At 42.6% G+C, this 21504-nt stretch overlaps 1 protein-coding gene across 48 annotated transcripts in view; it reads right to left on the bottom strand.

Moving 5' to 3' along the window:
- Positions 1-21504, bottom strand: part of mbnl1 (muscleblind-like splicing regulator 1) — a 39700-nt gene that overhangs the window by 4931 nt on the left and 13265 nt on the right. For 15 of the 48 annotated variants that reach the window (XM_034554609.1, XM_034554651.1, XM_034554611.1 and 12 more), the window contains 7 exons: positions 6524-6739; positions 6116-6337; positions 4560-4799; positions 3430-3483; positions 2111-2264; positions 1138-1173; positions 299-387 (listed from right to left, as the gene is read on the bottom strand). In XM_034554609.1, coding sequence (XP_034410500.1) covers positions 299-387; positions 1138-1173; positions 2111-2264; positions 3430-3483; positions 4560-4799; positions 6116-6337; positions 6524-6739 — 1011 coding nt within the window. The remainder of the gene's footprint in view (positions 1-298; positions 388-1137; positions 1174-2110; positions 2265-3429; positions 3484-4559; positions 4800-6115; positions 6338-6523; positions 6740-21504) is intronic. The other 33 variants (XM_034554627.1, XM_034554638.1, XM_034554631.1 and 30 more) reach the window with 13 other exon arrangements.

Genomic DNA, 21504 nt, shown 5'->3' with positions numbered 1-21504 from the left:
GAGAGAGAGAGAGAGAGAGAGACAGACAGACAGACAGAGAGAGAGAGAGAGAGAGAGAGAGACAGACAGACAGACAGACAGAGAGAAAGAGAGAGACAGACAGACAGAGAGAAAGAGAGAGACAGACAGACAGACAGAGAGAAAGAGAGAGACAGACAGACAGACAGAGAGAAAGAGAGAGACAGACAGACAGACAGACAGAGAGAAAGAGAGAGACAGACAGACAGACAGAGAGAAAGAGAGAGACAGACAGACAGACAGAGAGAGAGAGAGAGAGAATGGCAGTAGAGGTGCAAACCTGATTGGTGGAGGGGGTTGCGAAGGGGTTTGTGGCAGATGAGGCGGCTGCAGACACAGAGGCTGGACTACCACCGTGCATCATGGGAACTTTGTTTGGAGGGAAAATCATGTAAGCAAAAATACACAGAGGAGCAGTGTAGCCACATACATACCAGGCAAATGAGGAAAGGAGAAGGAGAGCAGGGGAGTCAGAGAGGGATTCAATTTAACTGGCTCCCTTTCTTCCCTCTGCCAACACTGATAAGACGTCTTGTGATTTGAGAACTTGTTGTGACACAGTGTTGCTGCAGTGACTTACTTCCACATTTGTCTGTATTATTAGTAATAAAATGACCAATACTTTACTCTCCTGGTAAACACCAGATGAGAGCAAACATAAATAAAGTCACAAGAGTCTTTATGGCAGAGGAGATAAGAGAGAAGGTTATAATTAAACTCCCTCCAGTCTTCTACATCTTGTTTTAAAAGTTTCAATAAGTGTCAGGTTAGACAAGCCAAAAGCCAAGTTTAGAGCGTGTATGAGGAGGACAGTGCTCAAGCAAGATATAATAGGTGCACAGAGAATTATAACAAAATAAAAGGTCAGTAAAATTGATTATGAACAACTATAACATTTAAATGTCACAAAATGTGTCTTTCCTTATGTGGAGGACTCTTGCTTATGCTTCAAATCACGCACCCAAACCCGTGACTCTCAGGTCACCAAAATCTCATTTAAAAATCTCAAAGTCGCCAAAAGTACAACACAGTAAATTTCACAGGGTGGCTCAATTTTGATGACGTGCGAGTCACAGACACGAGGTTACAGACAACTGAAGAAGGAAAGCTGGAACCTACCAATGCTGGCTGAAGGTGTCATGCACAATATTGAGCCTGCCCATCATGCAGTGCAACAGGAAGTGGATTGGATAGGGAAGAGAAATCAAAACAGCCCATCACATGGTTCGTTAGAGTGAGGGGAGAGATAAGGTGGGGGAAAAAAGGTTAATATCTCTTGGACACAGTCATCAGTGATTGGAAAAGGCAAAGTGCTGAACTCATATCTGCTAATCAAATGCAAGTTTGAATCATAACTTTTGTCTGAAGTGCACTGCATATGAATGTGTAATACAACAAGAGTGATAGTGCTGTTATGATTGTAACTATCAAGTATTAAACATCACATACACGCTCGAGACAGAAGTGAGGAGAACAGCAGATGTGTACAGAAGCCAGACTCGGCAGCCTGCTGTTTGTTGCAATTAACCAACCCATCCAGCCCCGTTCATCTGAGCCCAAGCCAAAGCACCAGCAATGGTTTCTCATCAACATACGAGCGATCACACCATGGACACTGTGATCTAACAAACTGGTCACAAAGTTCTGTTCTCCTTCTTACAAACCTCCATGCCTTCCTCGTTCAGCCTGCATGTACGACTGTCGGAGGGGCATTTAGCTATGTGGTGTTTTATTAAAGCAATTATTAGACAGAGAGACGTTCTAACCGACTCTTAACAGCTAGTGGCCATGCAATGCCATACAAAGCACACTGCAACACATTTGTTGACGCATTCTTAGCTTTTCAACTCAACTGTTTGACCCTCACAGGCCTGCAATGAAATCTAAAGCTTTCGAGTTATGTGTGCGACTATCTTTGTGAGTTCCCTCTATCTGAGGACAAAAAAAGTTGATAAACAGTCCACAACCAAACTGCTCTGTCCCGCGATCTACCACTTTGCCCATCTCCAGACAAGCAGGGAGCCAGGTTAGACTGATCCAGGCATCCTCTGGGTGGTCAGAGCACTAGTGGTGGTTGCTTTGGAAGCCATACCTGATGGGAGGAAAGCAGCCTGCTGCTGAAACTGCATGCTGGCCAGGGCCTGTTGGTACTGGAGCATGCTGGTGTTAAACATGGCAGAGGCCCCGTTGGCCTTCTCCAGGGCTGCCCGCTTGGGCATGGGAGCCATGACACTAGGGGAGATACCCTGCCCAGGCAGATGGAGGGAGGCCAGTGAAAAAAAAAAAAAAACAGAGATAGAAAGAGAGAGAGAGGTGCGTGGAAAAGAGGGAGAGAGAGAGAGGGAGAGAGGCGTGTTGGAAAGAGGCAAAAACGGGAAAAGAAAACAAAAAAAGGTACATACGTTAGAGAACATCATATGAACAGCTCCACAACATCCTTGTGTGTACAACAACAATATCATCATATCATCAGTAGCAAGCAAGCAGCAGTCTGACACAAGTACTAGACAAGCAGGAGCATGGTACCTACTGGAGCAACTGGCTAACAAGCATTCATATATTCAATATACTTCATCTGGAAGCTTACTTATTACTTATTATTTATTTCATACTAATAAGGCTGACTAAATGCAATGTGAGCAAGCATTAATTATTAAAACAATAAGGCTGCTAACAGGAGGTGGAACAGGTAGGAAGCACAGAGAAAGGGAGGCTGCACTGCTAGCTCCATGATAAACTGTGGAAGCCATGTTTAAGTGATGGTTCACTCGCAGACAAATATCAAAAATGGTCTCAGGCCAAGGGACATGAGTCAGATGGTGAACAAATATTTTTCTGGTGCGATTTACACCATAAAACGCTCTGAATGTGAAGTTTTGTCTTGGGATGAGGCCATCCTTGAGGTGATGGAGTGGACTATCATTTGAACTGTAATCATCTGTTACGGTGGGATCACTTCTGTATGGTTTTAAAGACTCTTCCTCTTAGCCCCACCCGTATCCTTCTTACATGCACTAGTAACACAGACATGCACACATTTGTTTGAGCTGCACAACACTAACCACTGACTCGGACGTAAGACTGAAGCCATGCCACCGTTATAGAAGCTCTACTTCCCTAGCCCTCGCTAACTTTTGTTAAATAGGCGACAGGTGATGAATTGATTGTGGCTTGTTATCGCAAATTCCACTCCGCAAATTTCCACACGAAGACAGTTGTTTGGTGTTGGATGCAACCTGAACCCAGAAAGCCACAATCATTTTATCACAGGCAATAAATGACAGATAAACAGGAGGAAAAAACAGACATCGCACTGAGACAACGACAACAAAAATAGCTAGGTATCTTTGGTTAAAACACTGCTCTACAACAAAGCCACATGCCAAGCTAAAAGGTGAAAGGTCATAGTACCAGGTCAAAGGTTGCGTCGAGGGGTCGCTTCAGTGATTTGACAGCCGACTGAGTCTTAATTAGCAGGCAGCGAGCACATGATGGCAATGGGCCAATGGGGTTCAAGCGCATTAACATAAACCAGCAAGCAGAGGTGCATCATGGGGGCAGCAGTGCAGTTTGGGTATAGGTGAGAAAAAACAAAAACAAATAAAAAAACAAATCATTGGAATGCAATATACAAGGGGATAACAGGACTAAGGCATGCACAGTGTGGACACTAGCTCTACTGCTCAACAGTTAAATGCTCATCAATAATCAATGATAACTACCAATCTACATTAGTTATTGTCACACAAAGATGGGTGAATATAGCGGTGAGAATATTATTAAAACATTTCCTTAAGTGTTCCTTCAGTTATCGAAGAGGACAGAAAAATGACATAGAAGCACGATTCGCAGGTTTCTGTTTCTCTGTGCACATCAGTCGGTGTGACAGGACAACGATTGGCCCAAAGCTCTCAGCCTCGCTGTGTCAATGAGAGCATGTAGAAAACACTGAGTTCAACCGGCAGCGTGTCTAGACTATTGTTCACAGGTCCTGTTACTGTGACGCAGCCCAATGAATCGTCACTTTTAATAATGTCAAGAGGAAGAGAAGTGATAGATAGGAAGTACAGAAACAATGGGGTCATAAATAAGACCAGACCATGAGAGAGGGGGGGGGGGGGGGGGGGGAGGAGGAGGAGATAACTGACTCTCTGCTTGTGGTCTGGGATGATGTGAACAAGGAACAAGACAAGTCTTTTTTTTGGATGGAAATAAGCTAAATGAAATTTATTGAGAATAATTCAACATTGTCCGATTCCTTCTTCATGTCATCCTGTTCGGAGCAGATTCTACCCAAACCAAGTCGCAGCCCTTTATAATTTCACCTGGCAAAAGCAGAACTGCAAAAGCTACATGACACCAACAAGGAAGGTGAGACACTTTCAAAAATGAAAAGTACAAGAGACACAGAACCTATTTCCCACTGGGTGAACTTACAGTAGACCGCACCGATATCAATGCATGAACTTCCTCTAAATTGCTCCTCTAAGCCTGCTGTGTGGGTGTAAATGAGTGTGACCACGCTTGTACAGACTGCTCACCATGGCCGCGGCCGCTGTGGCCTGGTTCACCTGGTGCTGCGCAGCCTTAATTTTGGCTTGCAGATGGGCTGGCGGGTGGAAGTACTTGCACTTTTCCCGAGAGCATCGGCCCTTGATGTAGTCCATGCACACGGTGACGGTGTTGTCGTTGGTGTCGATCATGGTGCTGTCTGAGGGGTGGGCGAAGCGGCAGTCGGTCTCCCCCCGAGAGCAGTTGCCCCTCTGATATTCCCGACACACCTGGAAGCAAAGTGAGAGGACAGAACTCATGAAAAGACGTGGAAGTTACCTCTAAATTCACCACAGCGTGTCGGTACAACACACAAACAGTATTTGTGTCTTTATGTAGACGAAATTGAGTATGACTCATCAAGCCTTCCCTTTGTCATTATGGAGAGTGTGTAGTAACGAACATCGCTTCATCTGTGCGGGGTCGTGACCAAATATCCCACTGAGGAAGGTGCTGAAGCTTTGACCCACGTTAACCCGATAAACATAGAATTTATTTGGAAATATCTGTAATGTGTTTATTGGCGTCTTAGATATTTTCTAAAGTCTATATGTGAGACACCAGAGGGCAGCACCTTCTTTTAAATTAGATGCAACATGAACGCGTGGGTATTACTCATCTGCTATCCACCCTCCTGTTCTGCTCTTAGTGTGTCAGCAGTGTCTGTTTGAACTCCATAAAGACATTAAACAAAACAGTTTTAGCATTTATAATTTACTTTTACATTTTACAGATGTGTTTTAAAAGAGGAAACATATTTTACGACATGTATGCTCTACAAAACACTGCATTTCTGGGTTCTGTGATTATTTTTCTTTTGATATATTATATACATATTGAGATATTTCCAGTGCAGCAACAAGAAAGTTTAAATTTGTTTGTAAATCGGAATCAGAGAGCAAAGGCTTCTGTCTAGACTCCACGATCACACCACCAGCTACGGTAGAGGAGGAAGTCACAGGAGACTCCATAGACCAGAATGCAATGCGGCCACAACAAACATTAAGTTTTACTTGACTAAAAAGAACGGGTTTCTTTACTGTTGCTACTGGTGCTGCGGAAATCCTTACTGCTTGTTCCAATGAAATACATATTTGTCACATTCAGGATCACATCTAGAGCTTTCTTACGGTATTTTGTGAAACGCAAACTGTAGGAACTACATAACACCGTTTACATGAGAGTGAGTTCATGAAAAAGGAAACAAGTCTTAAATACAAAGCAACTATTAGAATGCCCTCGGCATCATAATCTGATGAACTATTACGCTTTATGAACTTCTGAAGGTTTTATTTTAATTTTCTTATCATTAGCTTCTCTTTTGAATAATGGAATCTAATGTCAAAGATGTATTTTAGTTTATTCAAGTCCAGTAAATGGTGCTGTTATTCTTCTGCTTGTTAAACTACAGTTTTATTATAATCCTGGTCAACTCCCCTCCTACTGAGAAACACATCCTGAAGTTTTACTGGAACCTTTAGTAAGCAGTGGGTTAACTCGATGCTTCATAAAATGATAAGAAAAGCAGGTTATATCAGTCAGTTACCTCAAGTCTATCGGTTCTCAGCAGTTTCTGGGCTGCAGCAGCGGCAGAGTTGGGGACTTGGCCGACGGTGGGGCTGGAGGCCATGAGGACAGGGGTGCTGGACATTAGCTCTTGGGGCATCAGGCCTGGTGACATGGGACTCAGGTATGGATTAAAGGCTGCTGCTGCAGCTGCTGCTGCACTGGCGTTGGTGGCCATGCCTGGACTCATTGAGAACATGGGCTGGAAGAGACCAAAATAAAAGCAGGATAATGAAATGATTATATGCACACAGAAACCACGAATTGCATGCTTTTTTCATGGGGAAAAGATAGGGACTGACGGAAAGACAAATTAAAAGAGTGAAAGAGCCACGTAGACAGTGAAGGAGCTGTATGCATGTCAGCTTTTACATGTATGTGGTCTCACCATGGGCAGTAGCTGTGGTATGTTCATACGTGTGTGTCCTCTCACCATAGGTGGTAGCTGCGTGCCAGGCATCATGGCGTTGGCGAGATGCATCTGTTGGGCGAGCATGACCATGTTCTTCTGCTGGATCAAGTTGTTTCTGCCATTGATCTCCAGCTGGGTCTTTAGGTGGGGAGGGGGGTGCAGGTACTTGCAGTTCTCCCTGGAACAACGGCCCTGAAGGCAGAGGTGATAAAAATGGAACTGTTAGAATAACACAAATACTAGGATTTCAGATGACGAATACTCTGACTTTTCCTCAGGTGCCACCATGAGGTTGACATGTCAACTATTGGATAGATTGCTGTAAGATCTGGTCCAGAAGTGAACCTCTCACTTTTCATCTCGAGCCATCGTCTCGCCAAAATGTCCAGTTGTCTAAATACTTTGGTTTAATGACCAAATACCTTGCAAAATGTTTACCATTTCCACCATTGTCATCTGTACTTTGTGTTTTAGTGCCAATAGGCAAATGTTAGCATGCTAACCTGCTAAACTAAGATGGCAAACATACTTGCTAAACATCTGCATGTTTCATTGTCACAGTGAACAGGTTACTGTGCTGAGGTCAGCATTTAGCTCCAAGCAATGATGCACCTAAGTACATACAGTATCTTATGTGGTCTTCAGGTACTCTGACAGCCTGTCATCCTTCAATCCAGACTAATTAAAATAGTACATTGAGAATCAACAAATCACGTTGTGAATATGACATTCAGGTTTGTTTTCATGAAATAAGTGAAAAATACCAGAAATGGTGTAAATGCTTGATGTCAGACACTCAAATTCCCATCAGGTCTGGGCTGAGTCTCTCACTAACTGTTAATGGCTTGTTATTTCTGTCAGTCCCATAGGGACTTGGGTATGTGTGTGTGTGCGTGTGCGTGTGTCTGTGTGTTTGCTAGTCCAAGCAGTGCTGCTCTCCAGACAGAGAACGCAGATACCTTTCTAACCCATGCTATATATACTGTCCTCTCATATGATCTGTATATTTTGTATCAGCAGTCACGCAGAGGTCACACCTCAAAGTCTTTGAATAATTATTTAAGACAGGGGTCCCTTTTTGCTGTACACATTCTCATGCAAGCAAGAAATGTGTACACATTAATGCATGCCTAGGTGGGGGGGGGTCACGTTCGGATAACAGGTGGCGGAGACGCGTCTCGCAAACATACGACAAACACACACACAAACACGTCCACGGTTTAAGAAAGATGTGTATTTACTTTCAGCCCCAGCACAGCTGAGCGGACTGGGCCGCGCCCTCGCTGATAGAGCTGTCCCCACTGGGATTCATGTTCATACCCCGTCATGACTTCATACCCCTTTCCCATCTCCTTTACTTTCACTGACACTGGAGCAGCGGACAGGTGCGAGGGAAAGGGGTGGGGGGCGGATGAGGAGCGGAGAGAGGGACCCTTAAATGGAAAGGGGGGCCTCTTTAAGATTTTTTGTTTCGTCCACTTTACTGAAGTTGCTATCGGCAGTTCTTATTTGACCTTCTTTTTAAAGCCACTATTCTGTGCCTCGAGTATCTCTCCTACCGCCTCATTTAACAGAAGGGAGCACACGGATGAAGAGTTCTGTTTTTTATGTATGCAATAGAGTAAACTCGATGTTAACTACTGCATAGATCCATTTAAAAGGGGAACTTCAGGGGCAATGTTAATTGTTTAAAGCTAAATACAACCGAAGCATAACTTTCCATGCCGAGAGAAGTTCCCCTGTTAACATCAAAGACTGACCAGGTTGTGCAGTGGCCATGTGCACATCAGCTGAGCTGGCATTCAGAAGACTGACAACACTCAGAGGTAGGTATGTGTGTGTGTGTGTGTCTGTGTGTGTTATGAGAGGAGCTGAAAGCAGGTTCTAATAGCACTCATCCAGAGAGTGACAATGGCATGCAGCTGGGGGGGGCTGTGTGGAGAGATGGTGTGTGTGTTTGTGTGCAGAGGGAGTTGCAAAGGCATGGAGGATCATGTTGCGTTCACCCCATATGAACCTGCCTGTCGAAAGCTGGATTCACAACCGCAGCAGTTTACATGTGGGTTAAGGTGGGTGGGTAATGTTTTGAGAGAGAAATATGTGGCTTTGACTTCAGCTACATTTGACTTTCTGCCGAATCACGCAATGAAAAATGCCGTAAACCATAAAGGCAGCCATTTTAAATGAAGAATCAGGTCCCAGAAGAGGAAACGCCAGGCTGCATAAGTGGAAGAGGGAGAGCCATAGTGACTTAGAGCCGCGTCAGGGAAATTGTAGAACTTGCTAAGAGAGAGAGAGAGAGAGAGAGAGAGAGAGAGAGAGAGAATTGGAGATGCAGACATAGAGGAGGAGAAGAAAGACATTGCCCCTTTCACATCATGTTTGTGGCAGTTATTGTGACATCAGTGGCCTTGAGGAGCAGCTAGAGACGGTGTCCACGGCAACAGAGCAGCCAGACAGTCATGCTCCAACAACAGCCTTTGAAGGACTGCAGCCACTGATTTGGGAGACAGCTACAGATTGACGATCGCTGGCAGATACAAGAATGCAGTAGATACTACAGATACAACCAAGCCGGTAACCACAACTGTTCATAAAGTAGAAGGCATCCAATCACAACCGCTCTCTGTCCTGTGTCCTGGCCTTGTTTGTGTCTGTGCTGCTAACACAACCATCATAAACAAGCTCACACTCACATTTCTCCATCAAGGGATTCAACACTGGAACAGACAACTACACTCGGTCATTATGCCAACACTATTTAAAAGGTATTTATGCCCCCCAAAAAATGAAAGGCCCAGTGAGAAAATAACCTGATGAGAATGTGGTTAGCAAATAGACTTTTGTCATTGCTCCATGCTTATGCCAGAAAGTATGGAAACAATGAAGCGAGCAGCTTCCATCAGTTGATTCCCCAGCGTCAGTGCAGGTTGAGCAGCATTGAGTAATCTGTTAATACAAATGACTACTAATATGCACACATTTGCAAAATGACTAAATAAGTAGTCGATAATTGTTTTTAACAGCAGATTGCATTCAGAATAAATAAGTTAAACAAAATGTGTAAACAAAATGTACATTTGCTTGCCATCATTACTTTCGATAAGAATAATAACTTGATAACATCTGAACTTCTCCTGCCTTCTCTACGTCCAGGCTAAGTTGTGTATTAATAGTGGGGGTGACCTGTGTTCTCCTGGTGGGATAAGACTTGCCAAACTCCAGGCCCAACAGGGAACAATAATCCCACTGGCTACCGTGCAGTCTGATTGATGATAAATTGCAATAACATGTCCCACCCAGATCGCTCTCTCTTCTAAATCTGCCTCCCGTGCACACACACCCGCCCTTTGTGACTGTGTGGGATTTACACAAACAATGAACCAATGCGTAAAGAATGCTGGGTGGGGCCGCATCCCATCCTTTTGAGGTGAAGAGATGAAGCATGCGGCAAGATTTATTAATGCGCACGTGTGAGCCGAAAGGAACGTTGACTTTTTGCTGTTGGTTTATAAAAGCGCTGAATGGTTTTAGGGCCATACATTTCTGATCTGCTGCTGCTCATCTACAGAGTTCAAAATCAAAAGTGGTGATGAAATAGAAATCTCTATTCATGTGAATAATGTATAGAGGCCGTACATGTTAATGCTGTCATAAAAAGACAAAAAGGATTCAAATCTGTACATATACATATACATATATATATATATATATATATATATATATATATATTTATATACATACATATGCATCCGGCATGTCATAACATTTACATATCCCTCTCAAAATGCAGTTAAATCAGCTTTTCTGCTTATGTTTCCTGCTCCGGTGTTGTGGGGTGAGACCCGGTTGTGTTGGGTTCTGGTGTGAAGCGACACTGTTCTCTGCCCTGCGTTCCAGAAACTACTGTCCAAACATACGCAGAGATGAAAGCCCTTTCTCCTCGCACACACACTGTGAATGACGCTTTGTTTTGCTGGTGAGCAACAGAGACTCAAAGCGCCAGGCCCGGCGGTTGGTCTATTTTCTACTGTGTGCTCAAATATGGCACATAAATATAAAGCATATCAGTTCTCCGACTTTGTGCAGATCATTTTGCATGGCACGGCAAACAGGAAGTAGCATGCAAATGACTGAAAAGAGAGAATATTCAGACGTGGTGGTGTGGCCTCGTCGTTGGTATAAAGTGTTAAATAAGTAACAAAACAATGAGCAATGAGCAATCAATACTATCCTTTAACAGTAACGTGTAATTGATTTTCTTTTTGTTTTAAGCCACTGCATTTAATTAGCAGTACAGTTTTCTAAGCAAAGGAAGAAGACATTAGAGAGCTACGCAGTCCCACTTGATGCAGGGATGTTTCTCGCTGTGGCTCGCAGTTGCGTTTCTACAGCAGACCATGAAAGCAACTCATACACTTGTGATTATGTCTATATCTCCCTCCGTGGGACTCAGTGTACACTGGGGTCCATGTTGCACAGCTTAGTGGTCAGGGAGTTGATGTGACTGGTGGAGCTTATTGAGATATGGAGGAGGGAGGGAGTGTTAATCTATGATAATAGTTACAGTATGCCCCCGGTGACACATTACCACCCTCACCAAACAATGACAGAGAGAAAAGGATCATGGGCGACAACACAGACCACACAGAGAGCGACAAGGTTAGCCAGAGTGGATTATTATCATTATCGATTATTATTCAAAAAATAATCTCAAGAAACACTGTGCGAACTGGAAATGACAGCTGTCTCAGATGATGTTTAAACATAAACACACATATGCGTGTGCTTAGTGGCAGCCACACAGACCTCACTGTTTATACAGACACAAACAGGCCGACACACACTCAGCAAGGAGTTATTCACACTTGAGAGGGTGTTGGTTCTCAGAAATGCCTCGGGTCAGATGTCACGTACACAGGAGCTTTCGCTCCAAACTTAGACTGCTCTGTCTCTCTCCCCCTTTCTCTTGCCATCCATCTTGATCTCTTTTCACACAAAAACACGCATCCATGTGACTTTATCTACGGCGCCAATTTTTCTCAACAGTCTCTGCTCGATGCAACGTTGCTTCCTCTCCTGTACGGGCTAACAAGATTAGTTCTGTACTTTTCATTATCAGCAATCTCCCAGGTATCGATTTGAGCGGCAGTACTTTATGAAAGCCAACCAGTGAATGCAGTGTGAGTATGTGAGGAGGGCTGGGAACATTCATTTAATCATCTCTGAGCCCCCTTTTCCTAGTGGGAGAGAGGAAGAGGACTCATTGCGCCGAAATGTCAAGATCCGGGCAGCAGTGAGGCGTCAATAAGTGTGCTCTTTTCTCAGTTTCTGAAGGCCTCACAGGTCGACGATCAACGTCTGCTATCTATCTTAATGAGCCATTTCATGAACTTAGAAAGATGAGGGTGTTCTGGTGACATGTAATACTAAAGGCTAGACTTCGCTTCTGGTGCCTTTAGCGGAGCATCCGCACCAAAAGCAAAAGCACTTTTATGATTCCGCACAATTAAACATTGTATTTTATTTAAATCATTAGAGAGATGCTTTAAGGTGAGGACGAGACCCCTTTCAGTCCTGGATAGCAGTAAGAATCACCTGAACATTTTCACAGACAAAGAATAAAGCAAAACACAAGGGGAAGTGGCACACACGAAAAAGAAAAACCTTTCGAACAAGATAAAAGAAGTGTGTGTCACTTCTGGGACACCTGGATTGTAGAAACACACAGAAATAGTCTCTTCCATCCACGGCCGAGAAGTAACCACCAGGCAGATGATTCGTTTGGTTTGCAATCACAGATTTAATCTGGCATGTTTTCTACCAATCTGATCTCACAGGCTGTAATCCTATCCAAAGACTTAATCCCACTGTCAACTGGCCTAATCCTGTTTCAGCGTGCGATTATCTCCTACCAATTTGGAATTTGGCACAAGCAGTGCCTCACATTAACTAGTCAAATTGTTTCCCTATCAATAGATAAGAAAGAAAGAGTGGAGTAGGATAATTAAATAGATTTCCGAGGCTACGTTACTTGTTTCACAAATTCTAATAATAACAGGACAAAAATAAGGGACGCTTCTCTTCTCTTAGTGTATTGTTTCTTAACAACATAAATGGTGCTTTTCATAAATAAATAGTCTACAACACATATAATTGAAGTAGAGTAGCGACAGCAATTATTGACATCTACCCAACAAATCAGCACACGGTCCAGTCCAGACTTTTTAACTGGCAGTGTGTAAATGCAAGTGATGCTAATGCAAAGTGCTCGTACTGATGATATATAGAACAATAAATTATGAACCTGGTGGCAGAATGATATAAAAGAACAAGGTAGGGGATGCATTGCAGTCCAATCCGACTATACCTTGAATAAAAACAGATTAGCACTTCAGTGGCACTTGAATGGCACTTACTTATGGTATTACTCATAGTATTACTCATGGTATTACTTATGGTATTACTCATGGTATTACTTATGGTATTACTCATGGTATTACTTATGGTATAACTTATGGTATTACTCATGGTATTACTTATGGTATTACTCATGGTATTACTTATGGTATAACTTATGGTATTACTCATGGTATTACTTATGGTATAACTTATGGTATTACTCATGGTATTACTTATGGTATTACTTATGGTATTACTTATGGTATTACTCATGGTATTACTTATGGTATTACTCATAGTATTACTTATGGTATAACGTATGGTATTACTCATAGTATTACTCATAGTATTACTTATGGTATAACTTATGGTATTACTCATAGTATTACTCATGGTATTACTTATGGTATTACTCATGGTATTACTCATAGTATTACTTATGGTATTACTCATGGTATTACTCATGGTATTACTTATGGTATTACTCATGGTACTACTTATGGTATTACTCATGGTATTACTCATGGTATTACTCATGGTATTACTTATGGTATAACTTATGGTATTACTCATGGTATTACTTATGGTATTACTTATGGTATTACTCATGGTATTACTTATGGTATTACTCATAGTATTACTTATGGTATAACTTATGGTATTACTCATAGTATTACTTATGGTATAACTTATGGTATTACTCATAGTATTACTCATGGTATTACTTATGGTATTACTCATGGTATTACTCATAGTATTACTTATGGTATTACTCATAGTATTACTCATGGTATTACTCATAGTATTACTCATGGTATTACTTATGGTATTACTCATGGTATTACTTATGGTATTACTTATGGCATCTTGTAGTTTGGATTTCTTGACGAAATGTTACTTTCCTGATTCTTGAGTTTGTACTCATGGTTTAATGCACTTATTGTAAGTCTCTTTGGATAAAAGCGTCAGCTAAATGACATGTAATGTAATGTAATGTAATCAGGGCGAACACTGATTGGACCACAGGTGGTGCCACTGGTTCAGGTCAAATAAACAAGGACACGTGATGGATCATGACTAGTGAGGATGTTGATGATGTGTTGACTTTAGCTCAATGTCACATAAGAAGAGTTCGAAGAGAAACTTTATAAAATGGATACGTAATTTGAAGGTTTATGTTGGAATCAGAGAAAAGGAGAAGGTAATGGGTTTGACAGGACCAGACACTGTGATTTTGTGATGCATTAGATGGACAGCTATCTGCTTTTCCTTGTTTCCTTACATTCTCGTGCCTTTCACCACCAGCGGGCATCTTACCGTGTAGCTTCTTTTTTTACGTTTTGGCATAAGAGGAAGGGGAAGGTTGACTATTAGACCTAACAGCTGGAGAGAGGGAGGAGCAGCACCAAAAGGTGTTGAGAGAGTTGAGACAAAGTGAGAAGCTGTGCCCTCAAGCTCCTCTCTCACCTGTCAAATGGGAGGATAATGGCAGAGCTGTGAGATGGCTATTTAACTGTTCGCATGCCAGAGATGAGAAAGCTTGAACAAGCTGATAAGAAAGAGAGAAACAGAATGTTAGAGACAGAGATAGATAGAGGATATCAGGAAAAGCTGAAGGCTGAAGGTACATTGAGAATAACACCAGTTTACCCACGCTTCATCCAGTTTACACTTTTTCCACTTAAGTAGCTTTAACGTTCCTTAGATTCCCTTAAAATCAAATTAAATCTATTTTTGATACTATGTGTGCCTTTATATTTTTAGCAATATAAATTAAATGTGTTCACATTGAATATGTATCTCTTCATGTAGGACTTAAGCAAAGTAAGATGTTCACTGTACGGAGTAACTGTCTGTTAACTGTGCATATACAATATCTTGAATCTTTAGTAGAACAGTTAAACAATGTGAGTTTGTTTGGCTACACCGTAAACAGATGCACTATTTGCTCTTCTGTTTTTATATATATATAAATATATAAATAACTGACAAGTACCTGATCAGCGAGTGTTTATTAAACTGCACTCAAATACGACAGTCCACATTGTCTGACACTGTATATTCTGTGGTGGCTTGTTAGCGCTCTTCATTGAAGCCTTATGCTGTTTACGTAAAGTAAAATATTCAAACCCAAGACTCGTGGAAGCGCCGCATCACTAAATGGAAATATCTGAATTCTAGAAGTGAAAGGCTAGATTTACATATTATAAGATGGCATGCATGCATTGCATCCTTTCATACACAAGTGTCATGAATACATTCCTAAATTCAGTCTGATGTATTTGGTATTAAAATAAAGTTCTGTGGGTTTGAACAATGGGTGCGTTGGGGTTTAAAGTGCTGAAGACAGAACTGCAGGATAGAACCAGCAATAATGTCTCCCTTGAAATTCACATCACAAGCATTGAAAAGTTGATACTATAAAAGTTCTGAGAATCTCCAGCTGCCTGGTGCTTGGAAGAAGAAGCTCCGAAGCCAGAGATATATAATAATCATGATTTAATCATAACAAACAAGAGTCATCTGTACACATACTTAGTCCCGACCCGGACGCGCTCACGTGATTCCGTGTAAGAGACCGAATTTGCGTCTTACAATCAGTTTTATTCGCAGTTCATTCGCTGAGCTAAGCTCCCATTGGTTAGAGGAGGTATTCATGCAAATACCTTTCAGAGACACAGCATGCTACGCGAATAAGACATGAGGTTCACACCTGAGGGTTAGTTCCATTCGCCACTTCAAAGAATGCCGCCATTCTGTTCGCTAAGCCAATTGATAAACTGGCCGGGTCAAAGCTCACACTTCCGGTCAAGGACAGGAAGTTCCCCTTCAGAATAAAAGCAACATCTCAGGTTTCAATCGGCATCCCTTTTAACTAAACAATAAAACATCATTTTTACTCATGCATCATACAGTTAATCATTACATTTGTCATCGACAAACAGAATAATAAAACAGTGATCCTTTCTAATGCTTTATAATAAATTCCTCAGAATATTCCTCAGAATATCCCAAATTAATTATCATAACTTTATGTATTAATTTAAAACATAACCTCTCTTATTTACATGTGCAAGTGTATAAAAAATCCACTACAACTCAACAATACAGAGACCTACGCAAAACTGGTCTGTATCAAGCTTTCATAAAAATAATGCGTGACGAGGGTTCATACCTTTCTACAGTATGTGTCAATATAAATATAGCTTTGCCTTTAAAGTGTAAGCGTTTGAATAAATATAAATGCTTGGGAATCGACGCATTTTATCCAATGAACCCCTGGACATGATTCCACTTATACAAGCCAGGTGACATCACCAATAACTGTTAGAAATGTATTGGTGTATGAGTTTTAGAATATGTAATACTGCAATCTCGGCTTTGAGCTGTCAATATTTGTTAATCGGTGAAGCAAACAAACCGCAGGATATATCACGTTGTACAGTATGTCTGTCAGAGAAAGAGAGCGCTAGAGAGAGAGGGAGGGGGAGAGAGAGAGAAAGAGAGGGAGAGAGAGAGAGGCTAGAGAATTAATCATTGTATCAGTTGCGTTATAAAAGGGGCCCAGTGTGATGGGAGGGACAGGGACGGCTGACACGGAGAAGAAAAGACTGTTGTTGCTGATCTTCCGTCACATAGGCTCACAGAGAAGACGCACAGCTAAACCGATATGACAAGGAAGCACACACCATGGCATGAGCAGACCAAGGAATGTCTCTGTGTCAAGTGTGTGTGTGTGTGTGTGTGTACAGGCCTGGATTAGACTGGCCCAAACACAAATCTCTCCAGCATGAAAGTGAGACAGACGTAAGAATAAACCCCCGAACACCATGAGACAGAGACGTAACGGATCCCACTTACTCAAATAAAAGCCCCTGCAATGTGACTCAGCTCTTATCTAGGGAGACCGCCGAGCACGGCCAAACAGACAACACTGTGATATGAATAGCTCTCTTCTAGTAAAAGCTGAATGTTATGGATGATTAACACCCAGCCTTGTTAATTTAAAGGACAGACACTCCCATTGTGAATGCACACACAGATATCCCATTAAAAATCCAATTAGGGAGATCCCACACGCTGACTGCAGAGGAGACAAACCCATACGGACCCAGAAGACAGCGATCGTCTGCGCTACAGCGTCACTGCAGCACCCGGACTTGAGACTAACACAGTGCTACTCTTAACAAACTGACTAAAAACCTTCATCCTGAAAACACATCTGTCCATTACACCGTGCACAGGCGTCTTATTTCTTACTCTTCTCAATGTTTTGTTCTGCACAACATGCCTATCTGTGGCTGCTGTGCAGATAAACCAACCCGGTCTCACACTCAACTCATCAACTACTGGCGCTTGGTCAGTGAGCCGCCGTCCAATGAAAACCCACCAGCATCATAGATGGTCAGAGCGAGATAGTCCACACAGGGCGGGTCGGCAGTTAACCACGCTCTATTCTTACGTCTAACATGTGGTTCTGTTGCCTTAACCTAACTTCCTGTGAAGACACAAGTTTGACACTATTTGTAACGAGAAGAAACTGACACACTGTCCCTGGTCTGGAGGTGTACGCAGAGCGCCATAGTTTGACCAAGCGTTGGTATTGGACGGGTTGGGAGTGAGAATGTGTTGGATTCAACAGTGCATTGGGATTGTGTCTGAATGTGGCTCTAACACCCAAGGAGAAGGTTGATCTGCAAATGCTACTGTTAATATGTTTATGACATGCATAGTGTAACAGCATAGTAACTTTAAAAAAAGGAAGAAGTTTAAAACTAGGATACAAATATATCTACGCTTAGCCAAATAAGACACCTAAACTAAATTGTATTATTGTTGTCCTGGGTTTTATAAGTTTGTAAAGGAAGCCTCCAAGTGGCCATGTGTAGTGTGTCTTTTTATGCAGTCAAATACACATTTACCCCACATATAGGTCTGGCCAACCAACTCTCAGTGTGTGTGTGTGTGTGTGTGTGTGTCTAACCTTACTACTTCCATCTCACCACTGAACATAAACGTGCTGTCAAAATATGATCAGCAAAACGAGAGGAAAGACAGATAGGGAGGGACACAGAAGAGCAAGAGACAGAGAGATAGAGACAGAGACAGAGCGAAATAAGTGTACCCGCCCTCTGCTCTGCAGGAATGTAATCTTGGCTAAGAACAGTGTGGCAACACAAAGAAACCCGCTGCAACAGCACCACTAATACAGATGCAACGCACAAATGGTCATGCGCATACACTTGGCCTCTTTTTATTCAGAACACAGACATGATGACAGTGGGTGTGTCAGGCTGGCAGGTAGACAAAGTGCAAGGTTTATGCTGTGTGTGTGTGTAGGGGTGTGTATTCAAACTGTTAGCACTCATTTTTTATGACAAGGACAGCAGAGTGTGTGTGTGTGTGTGTGTGTGTGTGGGGGGGGGGGGGGGGGGGGGGGGGGAAACAGACCTGCTGCTGCATCTAGGTTCACACAAGGTCACGAGTTGATGTCACTCCAGCTCCTAAACTATTATTATTATTATGTGTGTGTGTGTGTGTATGTGTGTGTGTCTAACAGGGCGTTATGTGAACCACTCTGTCCAGGGATGGGTGTGACCTGAAGTAAATGAGGCAAAAACCAGACTGAGCAGGAAATCAAGTAGGAGTTACCAAGATGGGAGGGGAATGAAAACAAGCATCGGTGGACTAGAATAGGCTTGCATCAAATAAAAGTGGGATGGTACAGTACTTGAAATAAAGCTGGCAGTTTACCCCTGTGTGGGTGGGGTGGAGCGGCAGTGTTACAGTTAATTCCCTGTAAAGCGTAACCTATATCAGTTCAGATTTATCATTAGCATACTTGCTTCTGCAACCAGAGCCGATTATCATACTCCCAACTGACTGAATACTTGAGTGAAACAAGTAGAGAAGTCAAGTGATTGTAACTACTGAAGGTTAAAAGTAGGTTACTTCCTCAACGTATTATTTTAAACTCTTCCTGTAGTTTTGTGAGACTCAGTGAAGCTCAAAGGCGCACGTGCTGCACCACACTTTTCCACCTGTCTCATCGGCTATTCTGTGTGCGTTTCTATTCGAGCAGATCCAAACATTTAGCTGGAGATTTGGAAACAGCGTCTGCGTGGAAGTTAATCATCAATCGACAAAGTTACAAAACTGACTTTAAGTCTGGGAGCTCTGGCAGCCACTGTCCTTCTCCAAATATTTACCCTGCTTGGACATAGCTGGGCTGTCTGTGCAGCACAAAGCAGATACACAGGCAACGGAAAGGACTGCCCTCTGAGGTTAAGGCCTGTAGGTCGAAGGCCGGTGAACACCCACACGTGTGTGTGACATGGAGACGTGCACGCACACACACACACATACACACACACACCACCACCACCACCACCACCACCACCACCTAGTTTCAATTCCGTGCCCTAGATGGAAACTTGGTTCAGATTGATTGTCTTGCTTCGGGGTAGATCATCCACATCTGATTACTGCCATGAACATCTTCCAATGAAAAATGGTGATCTCACTATTTTTTTGCTATTTCTGGTACAATAATATTCCCTGCTCTAATTCCCTTAGCATTGACTCTACAAGCGTGGTTTAGTTTAGGACACATGCGTTTTTCTGAGGGTGATCTCTGTATGTGAATTTGTGTGTGTGTGTGTGTGTGTGTGACCCATGTAAAAAGGAGGTCAGAGAGCGAGAGAGAAAGAGAGAGAGAGAGAGAGAGAGAGAAAGAAAGAGAGAGAGAGAGAGTGGCTGTTGGGGAAATGACTGGGTTTGGGTGTGACCTGCTCAGCTATGCACTGGTGATCATGTGAGACCTGTTCTAATTATACACTTCTCAAGAAGAAGGCCGATCCTCTCTCATGGGCAGAAAGTGTGTGCACGTGTCCAAGAGGGTGCAGTGTGTGTGTACGTGTGTGTGTGTGTGTGTGTATGTGTGTGTGTGTGTGTGTATGTGTGTGTAATGGGGAGTGGTGTGGCTTCATGCAATGCAACTAAATCTATGTGAAAAGTTTGTGTGTGGGTCAATGTAAAAGGAAAACTAATACAATGTTGTGAATGTGTTTGTGTCTACGTGTTTGCAACTGATTTCCTTCATTCTTCTCTCTCTCTGTCTCTCTCACGCGTTCTCCTTCTGTTTCCACTGCGGGTTTTTAGAGACCTGCTCTGTTTTTCATTACCAGTGGAAAAAATGGGGCGTGCAGTTAAAAAAAAAAAAAGTATCACCCATCTCCATTAATACACAAGTCCAAGTGGAAAATGAGTCCAAAGTACTAAAATAGGCCCCTTGGTTCCCTCAAAAAGCCTCCATATATCTGCCAGCTACTCCTTTCCAGTGGTTGACCTTTAACTCAGTGTGAATGACAATTTAAACATACGTTCACGTATCAAGATCCTGCTGCCTGGAGATAAAAGCTCTACTGTGTTGTCAGTGAATGTCTGCATGTGGTCACCCTATCGACGTGAGGGGCCCAAGACATCTAGAGAGGAGAACATTCGCGTCTCAATGTCTTGCAGCTTGTACATATGGCCGCCATTATTATTGGTTATTGAAATATAAAATACAAATGTTAACAGAGCTATATCACTTCAACAAAGTCCAACGAGAAAATAAACAAGCATTCAGTAGATCAGGTCAGATCACAGGTGGTCATCGACTCCTTTACGACGAGGTAAAGCCAAAAAATGAGCGGTTGGCTCATGGTTGGCCATAATCCCTCGTTGCAGAGGAAAATTGTGCACACACTCAAAGTTGAACCCGAGAAGTGGTGATGGATGGTCACAGATAATTTGGGCACTCATTTTATGGTCTTTGTTTTCTCTTCCTAATAATTGTATGGACTCCGGGTTTGTTTATGTTTTATGATCATGTGAGTGCTTGAGCTTCTTGGAAGATCTCAGGACACAAGAGAAGGACTGTGGCAATCTCCACTGATAAAAAGGATGAGAAGGACTCAAGATGTAATAACCAGTAATGACTTAATCTGCTTTGTGATTTTGACAATCAACGCACACACACAAACATGCACATTGTGAGGAATCTTGGGGTGAGTTCAGCCTTGACAATGTTCCTCTGTCCACATCTGGTTATCAACAGTGTTCTCTGAGTCGACTCACACGCTGTCCTCATCCTAACCCTGCCTTGTACGCACACTGCCAATGACCACGAGTCACCAGTGTCTGCAGGGGGAGAACACAAACAGAAGTAAAACACAAACACACACAAACACACACAGCCAAACTTGGGCAGGGTGTGTGTCAATGCTGTAAACTTTGGGTAGAGGTCCGCCCATCTCTGGAGATCTTGTGCTCCGATAAAAAAAGACTGATTGTGAAAGAGAGAGAGAAAGAAGAAGAGGTGTTTGCTTTTCAGCTGCTGCCTAAAAATGGAAAATGACTGCATGCGGTGCCCCAAATCTGCACATACACATATAGAGATCCAAACAAACCCCCTCCAACTGCCCCTAGGCCTCTGCACAGGAAATTGTTTGACTGAGTGAGAGCTACATGATGATGCTATTGCATCGTTCCTCTTGCTGTTGAAACGTGTT

Source organism: Cyclopterus lumpus, chromosome 17, assembly GCF_009769545.1.
Source record: "Cyclopterus lumpus isolate fCycLum1 chromosome 17, fCycLum1.pri, whole genome shotgun sequence".
Classification (NCBI taxonomy): domain Eukaryota; kingdom Metazoa; phylum Chordata; class Actinopteri; order Perciformes; family Cyclopteridae; genus Cyclopterus; species Cyclopterus lumpus.
Note: the sequence above shows the minus strand (reverse complement) of the source record. Positions and strands in the feature narration are given on the sequence as shown.